The sequence below is a fragment of the Gallinula chloropus genome (assembly GCF_964237585.1).
Source record: "Gallinula chloropus genome assembly, chromosome: 18".
Classification (NCBI taxonomy): Eukaryota; Metazoa; Chordata; class Aves; order Gruiformes; family Rallidae; genus Gallinula; species Gallinula chloropus.
In genome coordinates, this window is record NC_140103.1 from 9917028 (window position 1) to 9940713 (window position 23686).

The window sequence follows — 23686 nt, forward strand, 5'->3', positions numbered from 1 at the left end:
CAGGTTTCAGCATCTCCACACACAGCATTTCCCACAGTCCTAAGAAAGCTCTGATCTCTAAGCCTGGTATTCCAAGCAGGACCTCTAACAACACTGACTCCTGTCCTTAACTTCACACAGAAGGGGTTTGCCCAGCTTTGCCCCAACTCTGAACACACTGAGTGGCTGCGCTACAGGAGGAGAAACCCCTCCACCAACCTCCTTCCACTCCTCCTCCAACTCCTCAGGGCTGCAGACAACTTTGCTGGAGCTGCTACATGACAAACGTTACTCCAAGCACCAGGCATCCCATCCATGGCAAGGTCTGCACAACTGGTTCTTCTCCAGGTTTCCTGCTCTCCAAGGCCACAAGGAACCACAGCCACCCAGGTGGCCACAAATCACCAAAAAACCCTCAAAACCCCCTAAGCAGGAGCAATAACCAAATGTGAGTGAGGGTGAGAGGAGCTCGAAGGGGACTCTGTTCCTCCTGCATCCTTGTAGAGAGGTGAGCACAGCCTGGCTCTGTCCTGGGGCCAGGCTCCAGCTACTGACCGGGGGCTAATTAGCAAACACACAACTAATAGAAAAACTCACCATAATAAGTGAAAACACCTAAGACTTAAACAAGCCTCACTGTGCTGGAAGCTAATTTCCCACCAGCCTGCACTGCCTGCCATTCCTGACCTTCACCAATGACCATAGCACAGCAACGTTCAGGCAGATCAGCACTTCATCTGCCTGCCCTGGCAGAGCTGGATGACAGCTTCTTGCAGTCCACTTAAAAACGAGCCCACTGGGATGCAAAGCTCAAATTCCTCAATAGGAAACTGTCTTTTTGTTTAGTAGAAGGAAAAAGGAGAAGGAAAAAGCCCCAAGCATGATGTGTGCTGTAGTAATCCAGTCCCACGTGCGTACAGTGTGCTCGAAACAATTGCAAATTCCAGGCTAGTCATCAGCTGCTGATAGAGAGGAAATGTCTTGCTTCAGGGTCAGTGCTGATGACAGCAATAGACTGAGCATAACAAGGACAACCAGAGCATACAGAATCACAGATCTGAAATGTGGGACACAGGGAAATGGCCAACCTCTTCTCAGTGGGCTGTGGGGACAGGACAAAGGGCAATGGCCTCAAGTTAGAGCATAGGAAGTTCCACACCAATATGGGAAGAACTTCTACCTGGTAAGGGTGAGGAAGCCCTGGGACAGACTACCCAGGGAGTGTGGAGTCTCCTTCTCTGGAGATATTCCAGATCTGTCTGGACACTGACCTGTGTGACCTGTCCTAGGGAGCTGTTTTGGCAGGGGGTTGGACTTGATGAGCTCTGGAGGTCCCTTCTGACCCCTACAATCCTATGATCAACGATGGGAGACGCCCAGCTGCAGAGGCACAGTACTGCACCATTTCAAAGGGCTGTCCTGAAAACGAGGTGTTTTCCTGAAGAATGGCCCCAGCAAACACAAAATCACAGCAGCTCAGCATCACCTCTGCCAGGCAGGTCAGCGTGGGCAGCCAGGACATTCAGACATTGAACTGAAGGCAGCTCTGCAGGCTTGCCTGAGCTTATGGAAGATGAGGTTAGAGGAGAACTCAAAGCCCATAAAGAAGAGAAGCTGAGGCTGTATTTGCAGTTCGGGGGAGGTGAGGGGTCAGACTGGGAGCAGAGGTTATCAAAATGCCTCCGCAAGGCCGCACTGGTTAATGCAGTGCTGATGGCTTTGCTGATTGCAACTCGTAGCTCTGTTCCTTCACCCCACAGCCCCAGGCTGCAGCAGTGCTCATCTCAGGAACAGAAAGGAAATATTGCAGCTAAGGATTCTCCAGAGACAGCTACAGCCCCAGAACGAAATCACATCAAGACTTCCAGATGCTCATATCTGGAGCCTGACTCGGGTTCAGCTCCGGCTCCAGGGCAATACCTTTAAGTTTCCTTAAGTCCTTTTCTTTGATGAGTATGAAATTACTATGCAAGTATGAATCTACCATGCTTTGCAATATCCTGCGAGGTAAGTACCGCTGCCTCACATCTGGAGAGAAGTGAGACCCATATGAAGCTGCTTAGGCAAAGGTCACAGGGCTCCTTTTCTTCTAGACTCTTACTGTTTCCATCTAAAAATTGTCATCAAACATTTTGGTTTGTTTTATTTTGGAGGTTTTTTCCCCTTTGCTGGGTTCGTGACACTGAAATCTATAAGCCAAGCCTTGCTGAGAGCCCCAAAAAATTCAGACCTGGGGTCAAGTCTCAGCTCAAGGCCACTTCAGAAATCTGTGTAGGACAATGCTAGAAGTGCCAGGCAGCCCTTCCAGGGACACACAAGTGTTACCTGGCCATGGAGCAGGGTGTAGCATCCCCAGCTCTCTATTGATGCACCCCAAATAGCTGATTTCAAAGCCAGCATGCAGGGAATCGCTGCAGAACTGGGCTCTTACACCCAAACATCCTATCTGCCAGAGCTGAGGCTTCTTCCTGCCACCACAGGAACCTGCCCAAGGCTGGTGCCTCTTTCTGCACTGCCCCATTGATTGCAATCCTTCTCCAGCATTATCTTATCTCCAGTGATTGCTGTGCCAAAGCCTATGTTGTTTCCCTGCTGCCTGGAGCCAGCTCAGGCTTCTCCATTAAATTACAGCAGCCACAGGGGAAAGTGAAACAGGTCACCACTCACCAGCTGCCTGGGGTTTCTCACGGGACAGTTCTGCAGCAGGGCACATCCCAGAGATGCCACAGCAGTGTGCAACCTCAGAAGATGACAGCCTGGCAACACCCAGCCCTTATGCTCAGCACAGAAATCTCTATTTTATCAATATTTATTCCCCAGCAATATTTATTTCCCTGGATTCTACAGCACTGGTTTTTAATGATGCCTTGATTGATCAGTGAAGCGAAATATATGAGAAGGAAGGACAATTTCCATCCCAAATCCCACAGGGTGCCAGGGGATCTCTTTCTTCCCCATAAGCAAGAAGAGATGCCCAGGAATGTACTTTCTAATGCTCCCTCAGGGGAACAAGGGGCGGCTTTACCTGGAATACAGTGAGGATGGCAGCAGGGAAGGTATCGAAATTGGTGGTTGGTGTTTCATCTTGGAAATTGAATCTAGAGAGAAGAAAGAAAAACAACAGCAATCAGGGAGGGGCAGCTCTCCTGCAGCCTTGAACACCCTGCAAGGGAGTCAGAGCAACACCTGTTCCATCCAGCAGCAACACCCCAGGCAAGCACAGTGGGGACTGCAGGCTGAGAAGATGTTTAAGAGCTGTGCTAGCAGGAGCCCAGTTTTATTCCCAGACTAAAATCTGATGCTTTGAGATTTATTTTCACCCACAATTAAAAAAGAACAATCAAAATCCCAAAATGTTTTTTGTAGAACAAACCATTTCCAAGAAGATTTTGTTCTCCAGTGGAAAAGCCAATTGAAACAGCTCTCTTGGTAGGTCACTGAATTTTATTTTTCTTTAAAGATAAAAATTTTGGGGTTTTTTTATTTTTTTAAGTGATTTCATTTCAAATAATGTACCAGACTCTGAATGGTGATACTGTGATTGTTCTTTTCATCACAACTGGCATTTCTTGGTGAAAAAAAAAAGTATGTTTTCCAGCAGAAAAAAATATTTAAGTAAAAAAATAACATCCTGTTGCTCTGGCTCTCAGGGCAAGAGTTGGCCTCTCCCCTCCCAGCAAAAGTGCTGCCTGCCTCAGTCCTGTTTCAGAGCTCTGGGTGCACACAGGGACTAAAGAATTATACAGGAGCTCTGAGTTATAGTAGCTAGGAAGAATTCAGCTCCAGAAAAAAACACCAGAAGAGAAACTATTCTCCTATAAACCAGAGATCACATCCCAGCAGCCCCAACTGACACCTGTGACCACTGCAGCCCCCTCGGTGCTACAGGTGATTCTCTCAGATAACCCCCAGCTGGAGTGTGACTCACTGTCCTCCAAAGAGCTGCATCCCCAGCAAAGCAAACACCACGATGAACAGGAACAGCAGGAAGAGCAAACTGATGATGGACTTCATGGAGTTCAGCAAGGAGACCACCAGATTCCTCAGGGAATTCCAGTACCTGCATTGGAAATCAGAGCAGCCCCGAGGGAACATCAGTGGGAGAAGGATCTTCAGTGAGAAACAAATGCAAGTGGTTTTCTAATTGTATAAAAATGAAAAGAACTGCAAGGGATATCACAGAATAATATCTGCATCTCTAAACTCCCCAGTGTGACTGGAAACCCAGCTCACTGAGTAGAAGGATCTGTATCATGGCAAAGGCACGATGGTGACCTCAGCACACATGTGCCCGTGCCAAGCGGTCATCTGCAGTCAAAGTGGGGGGTTTAGTTTCTTGGTAACCCCTTTTCTGTATAATTTTGACCTTTCTGCCTCTTCTCCTCCAGCATGACATCAACAGGGGTGTCAAAACTAGAGGTGCACTGATACCATCAGTGACACTGAACGTGGGGACAGAGACCCCTTTGGAAGAAACAGCCCATTTCCACCAGGATCTCTGCTGTGTGTCCTCCCAATTTACCCCAGTATCCCAAAGTGAACTTCAAATCCTCCCAGGTTTAAACCTTTCTGTGGATATCCAGCACAAACATTCACACCTCGGTGTGGGGCAGTTCAGCCCCACAGTTTAAGCATCCAGGACCAAGCAGCTGCCTTGGAGGATGAAAACAAATCCAGGCTATTACCTCCAACATGGCAAGAGGGACCGGCTCAGCCCTAATCCTGACTGACATCTGAGTCCCATCTGGCCAGATACCGAAGTTTAAGTTTGCTTTTATCTCCCCCATCCCCTGGGAAGGCTCCTGGCACATTGAGCAACAGCGTGCCAGGGAGGATGCTCAGCAACAGCTCTCTTTCCTGCCTTTATTGCCCTGCTGAGAACAGGCAGGGAGCATTTATATTAGGAAAACTAATGAATCAGAAAATGCAGAAAGAGCTATTAAGTAGAGGAGCTCTTTGACAATCTCCTCTCGGACAGACAGGCTGCAGAACAATGGGGCTGGAGCTGACAGGAGGAACCAAGTGATTTAGAGCCATTTCCTGTGTCCTTTGGTGAAAGTTTGGAGTCTGAGAGCATGGGGGGAATTTTTCTGTTCTTCTCCTCATGAGACTTCTCTCATTGCCACTGCCCAGTGCTGGGAGCTGCCATGCAGAGGTCGCTCTGCAGCAGATTCTGTCACCCTGCCCCGTGTCCCCACCAGCTGCTGTGTCAGGGACAGACCCACACACCGAGCTCCTCCCAGCAGTGCTGCTGCAGGTACCCAGCAGAAGGAAGCCCCTGGATTTGTCTGATCTGCTGATGGGGAGAGAAGCTCAGCACTTGACTCAGAAGAGCAGAAGCACCATCTTTTTGCTTCTCTTTGTCCTCGTTTTTCCTCCTCTTCCTTCCCCCAGGCATAGCTGGGAGGTCTGAACCACCTCCAGCTTCTCTGCACGGAGGAAGATACTGGCATGTCCATCCCAGGAGAAGCAGGATTCTGCACTCCCATTGCACCCACTCCAAGTCACACCCCTAACACAGCAACGGCCGTTTCAGGGGAAGCTTTGGTCTCTTGGGAGGATATCTTCAATTGAAATAGTTGCAACCAAACCTACTCAGGGTTATCCCCTAAATAAAAGGTGCTTAGCTGCCTACCTTGGAGAAGGAGGAAGGTGATGCTGATGACACAGCTCTCCCCTGCTTGACATAACAGATCCAGGGAAAATCTGCCATGGGCACAGGGTTTGCAACTCTCCATTAACACAACTGGACACAAAATACACACAGAGGCTCTATCTTGTCCTGGAATAGCCCAGCACCAAACCCTGCCTGATGTTGGGGTACCAGGACATAATGAGGAGCTGCATTAACACAGCTGCTGCTCCCCATTCGGTTCTGTCACCAGGAAGAGGGAAACACATCTCCTTGATGAATTCTAACCCCTCCTGGGCTGTGTCCCCTCGTGGTACATCCTACTGGCACCTTTCAGGCCAGCTGTAATTTAACTTCTTAACTACAGCATCGCTCTGCTGCCTGCAGTCACAGCGATTTGGGACACGGGAATCAAAAGGTCCAACGCCATCGATTATTCATAGCAGGCAGACTGCAACTGGCCTCTGTTACACAGATACAGGGGGGGGAAAAAGGCAGGGAGCTGGAGAAAAAAACTGCTGTGAAAGAGATGAAAAAAGGGAAAAAAATAAATAAGTGAGAGTCAGGATGTTTTGATAATAAAGGATGTGATGAGAGTGGGTGGGCAGTGAGCCGTGCCTGGTGCATCGCCTTGGTCACTCTCCATGAGCCATGCAGCTCAGGCACTGGGATAACGGGGACCCAGCTGAGATCCCCCAGTGTGTGTTGGGGGGGACACTGGCTTCTAGCAGCATGATGAACGTGTTTCTGTGATGTCAAGGGAAATATCCACATCATTTGTAAGGTCAAGGGAGATTCAGCATCAGTGGGGTGAACATTTCGCTCTCTGTCCTGGGAAGGGGGAAAGCACTTGGATTGCTCCGTGATGTGGTTTGTTAAGTTAAAACTAAGGCTTCATCCTTTCACCATGTTGGCTCAAGTCCTAAACAGTCAAAACTGGCAAAAGATAACTTTTTATTTGCAAAAGTCTCCACGATTTTAAAAAAGCAGGGCATGGGATCAGATAGGCTGAATCTCAGTAGCTCCAGATAAAATTAGCAGCTGACAATTAATTACTATGAATGTCATAGAACCATTGAGGTTGGAAAAGACCTCCAAGATCATCCAGTCCAGCCATCCCCTTACCACCCACATCACTCACTAACCCATGTCTCAAAGTACCTCATCCAACCTTTCCTTGAGCACCCCAAGGGCCGGTGACTCCACCACCTCCCTGGGCAACCCGTTCCGATGCCCAACCACTCCTTTGGAGAAGAAATGTCTCCTCATCTCTAACCTGAACCTCCCCTGGCACAACTTGCAGCCATTCCCTCCAGTCCTATCACTGGTTATCTGAGAGAAGAGGCTGACCCCCAGCTCACCACAACCGCCTTTCAGGGAGCTGGAAAGAGCAAGAATGTCTCCCTGAGCCTCCTCTTCTCCAGGCTGAACAGTCCCAGTTCCCTCAGCCACCCCTCATCAGACTTGTGTCCCAGCCCCTTCCCCAGCTTCAACTGCCCTTCTCTGGACACACTCCATGGGCTCAGTGTCTTTCCTGGACTGATGTGCTGTGATTTCCTACAAACCCTGGAGTTTTCCATAAATAAGGTTAGTGCCCACGTAGACTACAGTGCCAATTTGGGGCAGGCACCAATCTATTTTGCTGGACATTGACAGAACTTAATGTTTCCAAACCCTTTGTCCTGCAGCACAACACATGACAGGGTCACACATGGATCTTGGCTCCATGTAATGCTTAGACACAAATCAGCAAACCCTACAGAGCTAACAAACCCCATGTGTTTGAATAGCTGCAGAAGTATCTGGTTACTTCAAAAGACTGTTTCCTGGAATGTGATAACCTGTGCTTTACCTATTTGAGATGGTTGGGGGTGTTTTGGAGGGAGGGAGGTGCTATTCCTCTTTTTGTTGCTTCCAGCCAAGAACAAGGAAGAGTGATTGAAAGAGAGGAGCTCTGAGGGGGGAATGGTGTTAAAATTTTTTTTTAAAAAAGAAAAAAGGTGGCAAACAACAGCAGGAGCACCTAAATATGTCCTCAATTTCCACAGCCCAATTTTCAAATCCTGCAGAAATTGCTGTAGATGGATTTACAGATTGCCCAGGAGCTGTTTGCTAATGCCAGCACACATTAACACAATGCACCAGCACGAAAGCAACTGAGGAGCTGTGGCAACCCAACTCGAGTCAGAATTCAACGTCACAGGCTCAGGGTGAGAACCTCAGACGTTCCCAGACCAGGCACAGCTCAGGCAACAGCAACACACTTCATATTCATGTCAACACCGAGCTGTAGGCACCAGGATTGAAGGGCTGACACTAACCAGGGCAGCTCAGTTTTCCAGCACCCAAATACCTAAAGAACACTCACCAGATGAGGGGTGGGTAAGGGCAGCAGGCAGCTGACAGGGTTAGAAAGTTAAATAACACACACTTTTTTCTCTTACCACAGGACACAAAGGATAACCTCAGGAGATTCTTATTTTAAGCAGCCTTAAAAACAGAGCAAAGGAGGACGCTCTCGTGCCTGCCCATCACTACTCCAGGAGCTCTCTGCCCAAGGGTACACAAATCCCTACGTAAGGCTGGGGAAAGGGTTGTTAAAAGTCCTTGTGGAGGCAAACACAGACTCAAGGACTTCCTAAACTTTCAACTGCCAGAAACCCAAATCTCCCCAGCCAAGGAGAGGGCAATTCCACACCTCCAGTTTTCTTCTGCTCCTGCCGCATCAGAGTGAGTGCAGATGCAGGATGCCAGAACCACCCAGCCCTTTGTGCCAGCCGGTGCAAGGGAAGTTTGGGGCTGGGTTCTGGTTGGTTTATTAAACCTTCTTTTAACAAGTGTAGAAAGCACAACTACTCTCTGGGAGGCAGGTTTCATATGGTGCTAAAAGTCCCATGTGAGCAGAAAGGGAGCTGGGCTTACTTTGTCACTTTGAAGATCCTCAGGAGTCGAAGCGCTCTCAGCACGCTGATGCCAAACGAGGTGCCTGGTTTCACTGCAGCCCAAATAACTTCAAATATACTTCCCACAATGACCTGCAAGAAGAATCCATTTTACATAGGGCAAAACCTCTGCTTAGTTCTTTGTGGTGCTTCGAGAGAGGCCAAGGACACACCAAGAACCAGAGCTCTGCTGTGCTGGTTTATTCAGGAAACCTTCAGCAAAATCATGAATTAGCCAATAGGACTAAAAAAACCTAGAACCTGGAGAGAAGCACAGGAGCTCAGAGATGGGAACTTGTTGCTTTCTTCTTCAGCAAGCAAACTACCTTGAAATAACCTTTTTGGAAGGACACCATACTTACTGTGTTTGTTTTTGCACTGGGTCAACTGCAAATGCCAACACCTCCTTTTCCCATGCCATGCAGTTGGTGTCTGCAGCCCGCAGAGCCGCAGGGAGACACTGCCCTGTCCTTCCCTTCCCATCAGAAGCCCTGTAAGTCTCTGCACAGCACTGCAGAACCATGAAGCATTAGCTCTGAGCAAGATCTACCAGAAACTTCTGGCAAATGAGAGTCTTTAGGAGAGTGATTAAGGTAATAAGCAATTAAGAGATCCTACAAAGCCTCCTGCATGCACATCCAATTGTCTGCTGGGCCCCCAGCCTCCTGTTATTGAAAAAATTGTCCCAAATCAAGGTGGCTTTCTAAGTTTGGGGTTGTCTCTTTGCTTATTTTAAGGGTGGCAGAGAGTTTTCCTCAAGAGATGCAGGAATCCCTGAAATCCTTTCTTAGAGAAAGGACAAAAGAGCAATGGGTGAGCACAACGAGAAAGGGCAGTTACATCCAGGCAGGTCACTGCACAGTTAATAGAAGACAGGCATTTCGTTGCCAGTTGCTGTTATTACTTGCACTGGCCTAGCATTTCAGAGCTCCCATGGAGTCCCCAGTAGTGCAAACCACACCATAAACACATTAGCACTGGACCCCAGCAAGCAGCTGGTTTGTGCTGTGGAGGGAGTGTTAATGTGAAGTCAGGGCGAGCAGATCTGTGCCTGAGGACCTCAGCAGTGCTGGGTACCCTGAGCAGCTTGGCAACCCCTGTCATAAACCTGGATGTCTTAAAAAACACAGCACTGCTTGCAGCTGCTCTGCTAGGAATGCTGTACCCTGAGCTTCAAGAAAGGTAGTGGGAAAGGGGAAAAGACATACAAGAGTTGCTCATCCAGTTGCTCCCAGCACAAAAAGAAGGAACTAAAATTTCTCTCCCACGGTCTGTGACTCTTGGGAATCCCTCAGCAACAACCTTTCCTTAGACCCTCCACATGTTACACTGATAATTAGTTTTCCTGATGTCTCAGCTCCCTCCTGGGAGCTGTTTCACATGAGACCCGCTGGACCGTTTCTCCCAAGACTGATGTCTCTCTGATTTGTTGCTTCACTTTTTGCATTTCAACAGTTTCATCTTGATGGTTTGTCAAACTAAACTGACTACAGATCTCTGTGATGTTCCAGTGGGGGTGAAGTAGCTGAATTAATTCTGGGGGTTGGGAGGTCGGTGAGGAGGAAGAAACACAGCTAGAAGTAGGATCCCAGTGGATTCTCTAAAGGAGGAAGAATTAGAAACAAATCAACAACTTCACCTCCTGGGAAGCACTTGGCAGTGCTTATTGTCAATGCCACACTCACCAAAACATGTCACAGAGCAGAGGTTTATCTCTTGCTTGATGCAAGCTCCTGAATCACCTGTCCCTGACCATCAGCTACAAGCTCTTCTTGTGGAAGGAGCATCCTGGATACAAGAATCCAGGGAAACCAGCAGCCTCCAGGCACTTTGGAGCCTAATTGATGCATTGGGGAAGGACAACAACCCAAGGTCTGTCACCAGACAATGCAAGCAACACAGTGCCACCCTGAAAGTCTAACTAGGCACACAAATATCTTTGGCTCAGCATGCAGAAGCTGGGGTCTGTGGGCACACACTGAATTTGAGGCAAGCTGGGTGTCAGCCCCCTTAAATTCTGTGGGCACGCTCTTCATCCCAGCCTTTGCAGGACATCTTACCAGTACAGTTAAAACTTCTCCATCAGTTGGCTGCCTCTAGTTGAGGGGAGCCTCTACCTCTTGAGTTGGGGCCAAGGCTGAATGTTATCCCACACTGTCTGTGCTCTGGTTTCCTCTCCTGCCAGTCAGAGCCTGTGCGCTGGGATGTGCGGTCAGAAAGAGCAGCACGATGCAGTTCAATGCTCTGAGCTCCACCAGATACCATGGACACTCAGAGAGGAGAACCTCACACTTGGTTAATGCAACACCTCAGTCTCCTGGATGTAGGCAATTCTTGGGCTGGATGGTTTAATCTCAAAGACTATTTAGCTCTGAGCTTTCCTACTGCTGCTGCCAAAAAGAGAAGTTGGCTTTACGTGTGGTCTTGCATTTAGGAGTAAGAATACCTCCTCCTCCCTCACAGGAGCAGAGCTGAAGCTGGGAATATTGCTCCATGGGGGACAAGAATCACTCCCAGCATTCTGGTAGATAAAGAGGAGAAACAAGAGGCTGTATCTTGGAGAGAAGGGCTGGGTGACACATATAGTGACCCAAACTGTTTTCCCCTTGCCCATGGCTGCATCATAAGCTTTGGATCTGGTTTGTTCAAGAAACGCCACAGACCAATCCCAATCCTGCTCTGGGATGCAGTGCTCAGCCACACTAAAGGTAAGAGCAGCCAAGTTAACCTCTATGAGGAGAGACTGCAGCCTAATAGCTTTTAATGACTAAATTAACATCTGCATGCAACATTCTCTGTTAGGTGGAGTCAAAAGCCGCCCAGTATTCACACTTCAAAGCTGTAGCAGGAAAGGGAGAGCCTGTATCTCTGCCATAGGTGTTAGGGGAGAGCCTTTAGGATGTTAGTGCTTTTCCATCACCTAATCATGTGTTTAGACTTCTGGGCACTCCTGTCTTAAAAGCGCTGCCTCCCTGTCATGAGGTAAAGACCATTAAATAGATGAAAGGGGAAGTGAGCAATAAGATGTGTGGGGCTTTTTGTCTTCAATCACCTCGTTTAAATGGGAGGGAGAATCTCTCCTAACTAGGATGTTTACTGGTGCTGATGCTGTGGACACCCTATAGCTTGCTGAGGAAATGAAATCCCCAGCTTGCACAGTTCTTCTCAAAGGACAATAACCAGAGGAAGCTTAATGTGCTTCGCTGCAGCTAATTTATAGAGTGACTACTCCCTGAAGAAGACAAGCTTGCAGCATCATTCCCATGGATTCCTATATTCACAGAATCACAAGGCTGGAAAAGACCTTTAAGGTCACCAAGTCCAACCATTCCCATCCTAAGCTAAACCAGATCCCTAAGTACCTCATCTACCCTTTTTTTAAACACATCCAGGGAAGGTGACTCAGCCCCTCCCTGGGCAGCCTGTGCCACAGCCCCACAGCTCTTTCAGGGAAGAACTTTTCCCTCACATTGGATCTGACCCTGCCCTGGGGCAGCTTGAGCCCATCTCCCCTTGTCCCATCTCCTGTCCCCTGGCTGAAGAGACCATCGCCCACCTCTCTGCACCCACCTGTCAGGTCAGTGTAGGTGGTGATAGGGTCTCCCCTCAGCCTCCTCTTCTCCAGGCTGAACACCTGCAGCTCCCTCAGCTGTTCCCCATATGATTTGCCATCCAGCCCCTTCCTCAGCCTGGTTGCCCTTCTCTGGACTCCTTCAAGGACCCTCAGTGTCCTTCTTAAACACCCAACCCCTCCCAACAACACGAGCCACACACTTTGTCCACACAGCTGAAGCCTACTCACCCCAAAGTCAAAGCAGTTGAACGAAGAGTGGAAGTAATTTCTTGGCCCCAGCCCATACATCTTCAAAGACATCTCAGTAAGGAACAGACCCAGGAAAACAAACTCTGCGAAATCTAGAAACAGGAAAAGAGATTCCATTAGTCCACAGGACCTTGATAGGCAGATCTCCTCATGTGGGGAACAATGGTAGTTTTTCGCAACACAGACTGCCTCCTGCCAGAAGGAAATCCCTTTGCAATGGCAAACAAGACCCTGAGGACAGTTTCACACAATTATTTCTATATGCACATGAGCTGTATTCAGCCTTCAGGAACCGCGTACGCGATGTTTCATGCGTGCCTTGGGAAGGGTGGTGTGAGCATTAAATAATCCTCTCCTCAACTTTGCAAAGGATTTTCAAAAGAAGACTCTGGATTTAGTGTTTCTAAAGGTCTAATTTAATTGATTAAAAGCTAGTGTTTTGCAAAAGTATGTTTGGGACTCAGGCACCTACATGAGACGGGCACTTTGGGGTGTAAGCTTTTGTAAAATCCTCTCTTGATAAAAATACCTTCACATTCCCAACAGAAAGGCAGCTTCTGAGAGCTCATATTCAGAGGTGTTGTATCTACTGTTAGCACATAGCCACATTTATTTTTATTATGCCTGTATAACCATATAATTATGGAAGAGCAAGTTCTGTTTCCTTCTGCTTCACATATCACAGGCAAATAAAGCTGTGAAGATTTTGATGGGAAAAATGTATCACCTATGATGAAACAAAGGGCAGAAAGAACATAGCTGGAGCCTTCAATTTCCAGATTGAGTTTTTAGGACTTGAAGCTACAGAAAACATTGCCTTTGGCATTTTAAGTTGTGCAAGTTTAGATCTGGAGTCCAATAAGCAATGGAAACAATGGAATGTTAAAAACAAAAAGGGGAAAAAAACCCTCTACACTACCAAAACAAACCAGGTAGCACAAGGCAAACCTCTTCCTCTAGAGATAAGATGAGCAAGAGAGTCAAGCTTCAAAGAGTGGAGATTAATCTCATCACTTGGTGCACTACAGAAGGCTCTGGGATGCTGTAGCAGCGCAGATGCTACTCTTAAGTCATCTTCTGTAATTCAGTTCTTTCAACTCCAGGAACAACAAAGACAAGGTGGTGCCAAACTTTTCTCAAAGGTGTGTACAAACACGCAAGGGACAATGGATAGAAGATGCAACAAGGGAAAGTTCAGCTAGATAATCCTGAATGATGGGTGCTCTGTACACCTCCTGCAATACATGGCTTCAGCTAAGGAGCATGGGGCAAGAGAGAGGAGGTAATGAGGGTCGTTCCAAGCTCCATGGCTTTCACTCCATTCACTGCCTTGCGCCTTAAGCGAGTGTGGTTGGCCCAGGTCCATCTCGCATGGCTGCTTGTCCTGTGAAATGGCTGGAGAAATACAGCTTCAATTATCAAAAAATAAAAAGGGGTGTTAAATTTTAAATGAAAGACAGTCATGAAATAGCATGGGCATAATGTTAACTGAAATCCAGGAAGCATTAACTCGACGAGCAAGGTTTTATGAACACTTCAATGAGGAGCCTACAAGGACACTTCTGCCAACATTTGCAAAAGGGGAAGAAACACCAGGAGGGTATTAATTTTACTTCTCTCCTTGAAAATAGGAGCAGTATCATTAGAGGAGATTATCAAGGGCAAAGCAATCATGTTTGAAGAATAAGAGGACAAAGTATGAGGTCTGCAGGTTTCTCAACCTTTTTCCTACCAAAAGGCAGGCTCCATCCGCTGGATCTCAGTGCCCAGGGGAAGGCATGGCCACAGAACCATGGCACACCTCCACATCCCTTTGAGCCTGGAACTTGCTAGGAGAGGCATGTTCACACCTGCACATGTTACAACTTCTCTCTCCTTTCTGACATCAGACACAACAGCTCAAGGAGCAAACAGTTTTTTCCAGCACAAGGGATCCCAGAGAAGGGAGTTACGCACAGTTACAGTGGCAATCCATCCGGCTACAGGAGTGCAGAGGCTGCTAGAAACACACCAGGTGAACCAAACTCAGGTGTAAAATGAGATGGCTGGTACATCCAAAAATACAGAATTTTTAAAACACGTGTTCAGCAGTACCCAATTTCCTTGCACATAATTTAAAAGATTGCAACTGGAAGTAGTAAGAACATTTAAATCCTTAATTATTGATAGCCAGCCCTGTAAGTCAGAACTTAAACTAGCCTCAAGGCCAGACCCTGAACTTCCAGAGAATCACAGAATGGTCTGGGTTGGAAGGGACCCCAAGGATCACAGAGTTCCAACCTCCTGCCACCAACCTCCAGGCCTGGAGCTACACAAGGTTGCCCAGGGCCCCATCCAACCTGGCCTTGAACACCCCCAGGGATGGGGCACCCACCCCCTCTCTGGGCAGCCTGTTCCAGCCCCTCACCACTCTCTCTGGAAAGAACTTGCCCTTAATATCTCATCTAACCCTTCCCTCCTTCAGCTTCACTCCATCCCCCCTGTCCTGACAGTCTCTGCCCTTTAACAAGCCGATTCCCCTCCTGTTTCTCTGCTCCCTTCAGGGACTGGGAGGCTGCAATGAGGGGCCCCCACAGCCTTCTCTTCTCCAGGCTGAACCAGCCCAGCTCCCTCAGCCTCTCTCCACAGGGGAGCTGCTCCAGCCCTCTGATCATCTTTGTGGCTCCTCTGACCCCTCTCCAACAGTCCCACATCTTTCTTGTACTGGGGCCCCAGCTCTGGAAACAGGACTCCAGCTGGGGCCTCACAAGGGCAGAATAGAGAGGGACAATCCCCTCCCTGTCCCTGCTGACCACCTTCTGCTGACGGAAACTTCCACTCTGCACCCTACTTACTTTGGAAATGGTAAGAAACAGAAGGCAAAAGTCCCTGTATAAAAAAGATGCATCTTCTCTGAGCATGGAAGAATTTGTGGTGCTGCCATCACCTATTTCATTCTTTAGCCCAGAGGGAAAGCTTGCACCAGCTTTTGTGCTGACAAGTGTTCCTCCCTTGCTGGGAAGTTATCACTCCCATCTTTGGCTTCACGCTCAGCAGAGCTCAGCAAGTCCAATGGTGCTTATTGGAATGACTTCAGAGTCAAGTCTCTCCATCACAAGGACTGATACTAAACCAGTGCTTTGAAACTGGAGGCCCTGCTCAGTCAGCAGACAGAACTTAACACTGTAGGGACAGGTTGTAGGTCTGACCTACAGAAAGCATTGCACAACCTTCACCTGCTTCCTATCCCACTCTGGCAGGGAGATCCTTATCCTCTTGCCACCCACCAGACTCACCTGTCAGAGTGACATTTCAGGTACTCCCACATTCTTTCACAGAGTAACAAAAATTTTAGGTAGGGTGTTTTTTACTGCACTTTTCACCAACAGATCTCAGCACACTTTGCCAAGGCAATTAGGAACATCTCAGAAGAAGGAAAAAAAAAAAAGAGGAAAGAAACAAGGATTAACGTTCAGTCACCCATCCAGCAGATGAATGAGCAAAAACCAGGCATCAAGTGCATCACTGGACTGGTGCATCCTGCAAACACACACGCAAAACCAGAATAGCTTAGGAGAAAAAAGCTACCAAATGTCCTCTGTAAGCAAAACAGAATCAATAAATATTTGATTTAAAAAAAAAAAAAAGCTATCAGGAAAAATCAGAAACTCAGAGTATCCAAGACACAACTTTCTCCTGCTGTTTGTGAAAGAACCACCCAACTTGTCCTTCCAGAGCTGATGACTCCCACCTAGATCAGAGCTCAGAGGCACCAGTAACTATGTTTTAACAGGTACCAGATGCTACACAAATCGTGGTGCTGTGAGGAAAAGGGATGGAGGCAAGGAAAATATGGACATAGTGAACTCCATGGTCAGAAGGAATCGACTCAGAATGAATCAGCTTCTCCAACGAATGGACCAGAGACGTGATCTCTTCTGACATGGCCCTGCCCATATAATTGAAAATGCAATTTCATTGTTTGGATCTCCTGGTATTCAGACCCCACATGTAATTTAATCTGCCTTAAGCAGAAGCATTTTGTAATGTGATTTAAGGAAAAGAAGTTTGATACAAATACTCTTATTTAATTTCAAATTTCTGCTATTGGCAAAGGCTGTGCTAGCATCTTTTTTGCCCCATACGTTTGAATTAGATAGTTAGCAGCTCTTTTTTGTCAATCACCCATGGATTAATTCCATTCACCCCATCTCAGAGTCAAACATCATTAGGAGCAGGTGTCGAGCCTGATGCTTTGGTTTTGTCTCCTCATCCTCTTCGCACATTAAACCAACCAGGAGGAGAACAAGGTACAACTTCCTCCTCTTCCACAGAGCAGCCGTGAAACGTTCAGCAGACATAAACAAATATGCTCAGCTCTGAAAGCCTTTTCCTTGCAAATGCTGCATACTTTCATCTGAAGGGAGCTGGCTGCCTACTTTATAGGCAAACACAGTATCATCAGCAAGGCCTAACTGCACCAAAGCCACGGCTCAGCACTGCACAGCACACCGGGAAGATGTGCTCAGGACATAACAGCTGAAGTACTGCTGCCCAGTGTTGTGTTTACCAGAAAACACACATTCTGGATCTTGGTTTGAGACAGATATACATTTAGGAGCAAGTTAAGGATCACTGTAGTGTTAGCTGGAGAAACATGGAGAGAGCTGCTTCAGGAAGGGCAAACAGAGGGGAAGGGCTGCCTGAGCAGAGGGCTCCAAGTGAAACCTTACTGATCCTACCCCTAAACCTTCCCACCCAGGTCCCTAAAGCCCACACTGTATTGCTCTGGCTCCAGCATTCTTCTACAGCTTTAGGAAAAGGAGATCACCAGCAGCACCATCTCTACCAGCCTCCTGCACAGCACAGGACACACAAAACACCTTCAGCTTTTGCCACATCAGGTTTGCATCTCCTGCTCAAGCCAGAGAACGTCTGCTGAAGAGGAACAGCCCTGACTGAAACCCCTTGGCGCTGCACCTCCACCATGTGCCCAGCTGTGGTTTATTGCAGATGTATCTTTGCTGCTGCTAGAACTTTGTGATGCTGTTCTAGGGTAGACTACAGGGTTGTCTTGTGACAGAAGCCTCTTCTTCCTCAGAATACTGGCGACGGTGGAAATGAATGCGAACAGGTGACTATCATGGGTGACAGCATGAAATATATCCACCCCTAGGGAACTGTGACTTTTCTAACTGAAGGTCCATGCTCCAGTGAGCAGAACATGCCATGTGTCCACATGCAGTATGAGAAAACTACTTTTGCAACTTGGCACTAGAGTCCTTTCCATACAGAGAAGGAAAATCTCTGATCTAATTTGGGGATAATTACAGGGGCATAAAGCATGCCTGTTACTCATCATACCCCAAGAATTCAAATGATTTTTCACTGACTCTTTCAATAAGACTAAAGAAATCCCAAGCCACTTTCTAAAGCTCCTACAGTTCCTTTCCCAGAGCAGTTGCAGCAATATGGAATATCAAGCAGAGAAAGCTAATCAGAACAATTCAAGAACATAAAAGTTAAAAGAAAAGACCAAGGGAAAAATAAATCAATGCAGACCCCATGGCTTTTACCAACCATTCTTTAAGTAAAATTAATTTGTAATGTAATTAAACTTTTCCCCGGAGGGACAGGTATAATTGAATTAGAGGTGCCTGGGTAGAGTTTCAGGGTTTAGTGGATCCTCCCAGACTTTACCACACTCTTCTCCCGCTGCTACAGTTCACAAAACTCCTCCTGAGTTCATTTCTAAGCATCTTCCATGAAACAACATAATTAAAACTGGCTACTTCTCTCTTGCTCTACATATCAGACTAGCCAAGTCCTGCTTCTCTGCAGCAATGGATTAACTTTAAAGCCATTTTTAAACTCTCTCACTCTTACAGTTAAAGGAAGTTGCCAAGTCTTTCCAGGAGCTGTTTAAAATCCTTTGGTTTGGTGATATCTTCTCCCTATATCTAATGGATTTGTGCACTGATCTTGGCAGAACAGGGCTTCTAAGGAGCACTTATCAAGGCTGGTTCACAGATGTGTTTACTACAGGGTTAATCAGCCTGGCTGCAGATCAGTGCACGCAGGAGCAAGACAGTGGCCAATTCCAGTCTTACCATGATTGCAATAAATAGTCCACACCAAGTCCCACCTACATCGAGATGTAAAACATTCCCTACATTCAATATGAAAGATTCTGAGCAAGAAAGATTCTGCTCTGAAAACTCTGCCACCCCCTAGGAAAGCAGGCAGAAACCTTGAGTTCATCACCAACAGCATGAATACAATGCCACAGTTCATCATCTTGAAAAGCTGGGAGGGTTTGGTGCTTAGGGGACTCTTGGAATTTAGGAGGTTGGACTAGTAAGCCTTTTCAGTGGCCAGTTCTCAGAAGTTCTTTGTTCTAAAATTGCATTAAAATAGGTTTCTTCCCAGAGTTTCTATTACTCTATAGGGTAAGACAGACCAGAGACAATCCTCCCCAGAAGGAACCCATGACACCTCTGTTTCTGGTTTTGGAGAAAACTATCCTTGGGGGATGGAATAAAAAAAATAATTTAGAACTTCCTAGCATTTCCAAGATGACCTTTCATTCTGCACATTTGGCTTTTATTCTCTATGTCACAGTAGTTAAACTTGTACCACTCCATTTAAAGACCCGATGCTCATACCTATGTGAGAGCATCCACAAAACCTCCAGTACCTCAGATATTCTGGTTCTGTCTGTAACCTTCCAGTCCCAGTGGTTCTTTCCAGCAGTGTTTGTCTGTAGCCAGTGATGTTAATTTTAGTGAATCCAAGAGACTGATCTGTTAAACACCTGCCCAAGTGTTTCCTTACTGACCAAGGACACAAGTCTTCGAGTAAATGGCAGAGCAACAACACATCATTCTTTGGGGTTTCTCTGAGTTTCCCTGTAAAAATAACTCAGTGGGATCCAAGTTTTTCTGACATTAATTCCCTATTTTTTTGTCTTCAGCTGAGGTAGGTAGGACTCTACCTTGAGACCTCCGTCCTCCACGTTTCCCACCCGGAGGTACAACCTCATTTCTAAACAAAGACATACAGACAGCAGATGAGACATGGGGAAACATCTACAGCTGGGGGATGCAGTGGGTTTAACTCCCAAGAACACATGGTTCTTTGGTGTTTCTCTGAGTTTCCCTTTCAAAATAACTCAGTGGAATCCCTTGTTCTTAGCTAGGTGATACCAAAGCACCAAGAAATTAAAATACCCTACCCAAGTTTTTCTGACATTAATCCCAATCCTATTCCCTATTTTTTTTGTCTTCAGCTGAGGTAGGAAGGACTCTACCCGAGACCTCTGTCCTCCACATTTCCCACCTGGAGGTGGAACCTCAATTCTAAGCAGCAGAAATATTCCTTCCAGCTCTCATAGGAGCACGAAGTAGAAGTTGCTGGCTCACAGGTTTCTTAAAGTTACCACACCAGGTGTTCCTGGAACTGAGTTTGGGAATCTGAAATCATCTTTTTTTTTTTTTGGAGTTGAAAGACTCACAATGTTTTTTCTAGACATTTAGTCCTAAGTCTAGAGGAAATCCTAAGCCTCAAAATTCTAATTACTCCGCCAATCTAGCTTATTATTTCCTCTGTTAAACTCAGGAAATGAATAAGCAAGACTGACTTCTCTGTACAGACTGTCTCTCTTTCCAGGCTAAATCCTGGGGGGGTGGGGGAGTGGAAACCCAAACCAAAAACCCAGAGTTGAAAGAAGTTCCTGTCCTTCTTATGGATTTCTCATTATAGCTCCTGTTACCTGGTGGTATTAAATATTTCAGGAAACATTAATAGGGAGTTTTTTGAAGTCAGAGCAGCCAGTGTTCTTGACCTTTTAGGTTTGTAAAAAAAAACTTCAAAAGTTTGCTTCCTTATAACAAGGTGAGACCTGAGGATCTGCAGCTAGAAATATTTAAGTATCTAATTTATATAGAAATCAAGGAAAATTAAGTAGGTAAGTATCTTTAATAATCTAAGCCCAAATTATTGAGTCAGACTGTTTGAAATATTCGTGGGGGTTTGGTTGGGTTTCTTTTTATTCTTCTGTTCTCTTGCTTCAGAAGTTTTATTTAACAAATTCTGAAATTGCCACATCTGAATATCAAGTATGGAACAGAAGGTTTGTCCCTGGTTATTTTATAGACTCAGAAGTGGCTGAAGCAATGGCTCTGTCTTCCAGAAGCAACTTCTCCATCCCTTCCCCTTCAGAAAGAAAAACTTGCAGTGCCCCATTTCCAGTGTCACCATGTTATTACCTTACAAATTTCTACATGTTTCCAGGAGTCAGAGTTCACAATCTTCATTAAAATAAACTAAAAGAGTCTGTCCCTCACCTTCCATATTGTTTTAGAACAGATTCTGTGAACAAGACTCCAACCTCAGTGTAGCTCTGGGATGTGCAGCGGCTCAGAAAGATGCCCCCATTTATTATTCATCATAGGACAAAAACAACACGTGATTTTTAAAACAAACTAACTTCTGGACTACCTGAAGCCTTAACTGAGAGGTGACCAGCTAAAATAAAGCTTGGCACAAATATATTATCATCATTACAGTATTATTTCCATCAGTACTGCACATGCTTTCACAGAAGAGCACCGTGACATCTACTCCACTAACCACACACCATTTGTAAGGAAGACACAGTTATCAAGACAAAGACCTTCCAGAAAGTCACAACCTTTCAAAGAACGTGACAATAATAACCACAACCACAGTGAGTCACAGTAGGCTTCTGGGAGCACAGATGGACATTATCATCTCCCAAGTAGCACCAGACATTGCACGTGCTGCTATCCCAGGGACCTCTCAGCTGGCAGAGCTTTGGCTGTGTCCACAGCAGAAATCACCCATGGGTGCAGATAAGCTGCAAAGTGGGTGAATTCTGCAGTTCTCTAGGCAGACTCTGATTAGACAGAAAGCTGCCTAACCCAAGTACCATTGGAGCCATTCCCCATCCTTTCATGTAGCCTTTCACAGAATAAATCCTCCTGCTGGTCTACAAGATTCCCATCTCAAACCACTATTGTGTCCTGGTGGATTTTTACTTCATTGTATGACTCGATTACTCTGGAGTTACTGGAGCTACTCATGAATGCATTTCTGCCTCCTCTGAGGGGAGCATAGGGAGTCAAAAACCAGCCCTCAGGGGGATGTGACAGCAGTGCTCAGAGCAAGCAAAGACCTTGTCATAGGAAAGGTGGGGTCCTCAGTACTCACACAGCGCAGTGGTGAGCTTCTCCGGCTGGTCGTAGTGCACCATCGCGACGCAGAGCGTGTTGAGGGCGACCACGCAGAGGACGATCCAGTAGAAGCTCTGAGCTTTCACCATGCGCCGGATGAAGAACCGGAACATTTTCTCTTTCCTCCTGAAGTAGGACGAGCTCTCATTCTTCCCACTCTTCAAACTGGCACGGGCAAAAGGAGACCCTGGGACAGAAAGAAGAGTCACCATACCACATCCCAGCAGGTGAAAGGCTTGGAGGCTGTTCCTGGGCACACAGACCCTCTCCCAAGCACCAGAAACACGGCTGAGCACAAAGCTGGGCACACTGACCATGGGCTGAGCAAGGGCACCTCGCTTGTAATGGCATCGTGATGGATGAAGGCTGAGATTTTAAAACTTCCTGAGTGAATGCCCAGCTCCACCACCTAGAGAAACTGTGCTCCTAACCCTTTGAAGCAATCTTCATTGTCACAGTTTAGCTCATGACTTTTGGGTTCTCAGCTGCCCAGTATTTCTGCCCATGGCGTGGAGCTCATCCTCCTGGAGCTGCGTAGCTGGCATCAGGAAAGCTGGTCCCTATTTGCCCCGCTCTCTCAACTGGGCAAAGACCCAGCCCTCACTACTGAATTTGGGAGAAGTCTCCTTATTTCTGATCTCATGTATTTCTGCAGCAGAGGGCTCAATCTGCCCCTGTGCAACTTATCTGGAGCACAGCCACTCGTTTGTGTCTGTTCTGCTGATCTCAGCTACATTTCAACTCAGGTCTGAAACTCTGGAAAAGAGTCAAATGCTTTAACACTAGGAAGCTGCCGGAAGAGGTGATCTCTGATGTAAGCTCTCCCCCTGTGGTAGCAGACACTGTTCAAACTAAGGATGAAAAGGCAATCTCCAACCAGTGATGAGGCAGAAGTCCACACACATCTGTTGGAGTTCCTCTGCCATGGCCACAGACGCTGTTGCAAGCAGGACAAACTGTGATTGCCACAGGCTGGCCACTACCTGCTTCACACTATGCTGACACCCCTCAGAAATCACTACTGAACCTTGTCTCAAGGTGGCTTGCAGCAAAACAAAGTGCTATTGTCCTTCTCCGTGGCAGGAAAGAGCCCCCCAGCAGGTAGGACTGACCACGACACACACTGTCCTGTCTTGGACCCATCACCAGGACAGCAGGAGACTTGCATGGGCTGTTGTTGGAGATGACAGAGTTACACAAACAAAGTGCTCTGGCTGCAGCAGCCAGATTACTGAGTGTGCTGGCTGCATTTCAACACTCTCAAGAGGTGGGAATCTCACCCCGTTTCATCCTGCAATAACACCGAACGCAGCACCCATAGAATGGATGAAGCATCCAGATGTGATGGCAATGGGTTCTCCAAGCCTCACAGTACACAAGACCACAATGTGCCATCTCCCCAGTACACAGAAAGCTCTCTGCTTCGTTTCGTGCTGCTGGCCATCCACCAACACACAGAGCTGGCCCTGGCCAGGCTTTGAGCAAACTCCTTGCAGAAAAGCTCAGTGTGCCGCTGTTCTGTTAGCTTGATGATCCCCCCACTGTCAGTTTATAAAAATAATAATAATTATACTGCTCATCTATTGCTTTAAGACAACAAAATGAAGCACAGGTTAAGATACAGGCTGCAGCACACCATGATACTGTTCAGCAGGTTAAGACCTCTCAGATATTAAAGCCGGTTCATACTCTCGGGTTTGCATGGGAACAGTCTGCTGCTCTTTAATCCCCTCTCTACTGATCTTCCAGAAAAGAAAAACAGCAGTATTTAAACCAATCTAACTGCAGAAAACATCCACTTCTCCAGCCTTCTCTGTCTGACAATCAAGCCAGTGTCCTGTGTCTGGTACAGCACAGAGAGTGGGATGCCAGAAGGAGCCAGCATCTACTTGGGAGGAAGGAATAGAATAAATGTTAAGAACAGCTCCAGAGAACACACTGGGAAGTGTGTATCACTACAGGCCTTTATAATGCAATTATAAGGCTCATTGAGGTACTTGTGTTTGAATTAAAGTGCAAGTGTTTGAATTCAGTCAACGGCCAGCAAGAGACCTGTCGAAGTCTCCACCACTCTGGT

The 23686-nt window shown here is 46.9% G+C and overlaps 1 protein-coding gene across 1 annotated transcript in view; it reads right to left on the reverse strand.

Moving 5' to 3' along the window:
• CACNA1B (calcium voltage-gated channel subunit alpha1 B) overlaps nucleotides 1-23686 on the reverse strand; it is a gene marked incomplete at both ends in the record, with an annotated part of 300744 nt that overhangs the window by 110113 nt on the left and 166945 nt on the right. The window contains 5 exons of the mRNA XM_084272565.1: nucleotides 3005-3077; nucleotides 3908-4039; nucleotides 8534-8646; nucleotides 12356-12468; nucleotides 21587-21796. Of these exons, the coding sequence (XP_084128691.1) occupies nucleotides 3005-3077; nucleotides 3908-4039; nucleotides 8534-8646; nucleotides 12356-12468; nucleotides 21587-21796 (641 nt within the window). The remainder of the gene's footprint in view (nucleotides 1-3004; nucleotides 3078-3907; nucleotides 4040-8533; nucleotides 8647-12355; nucleotides 12469-21586; nucleotides 21797-23686) is intronic.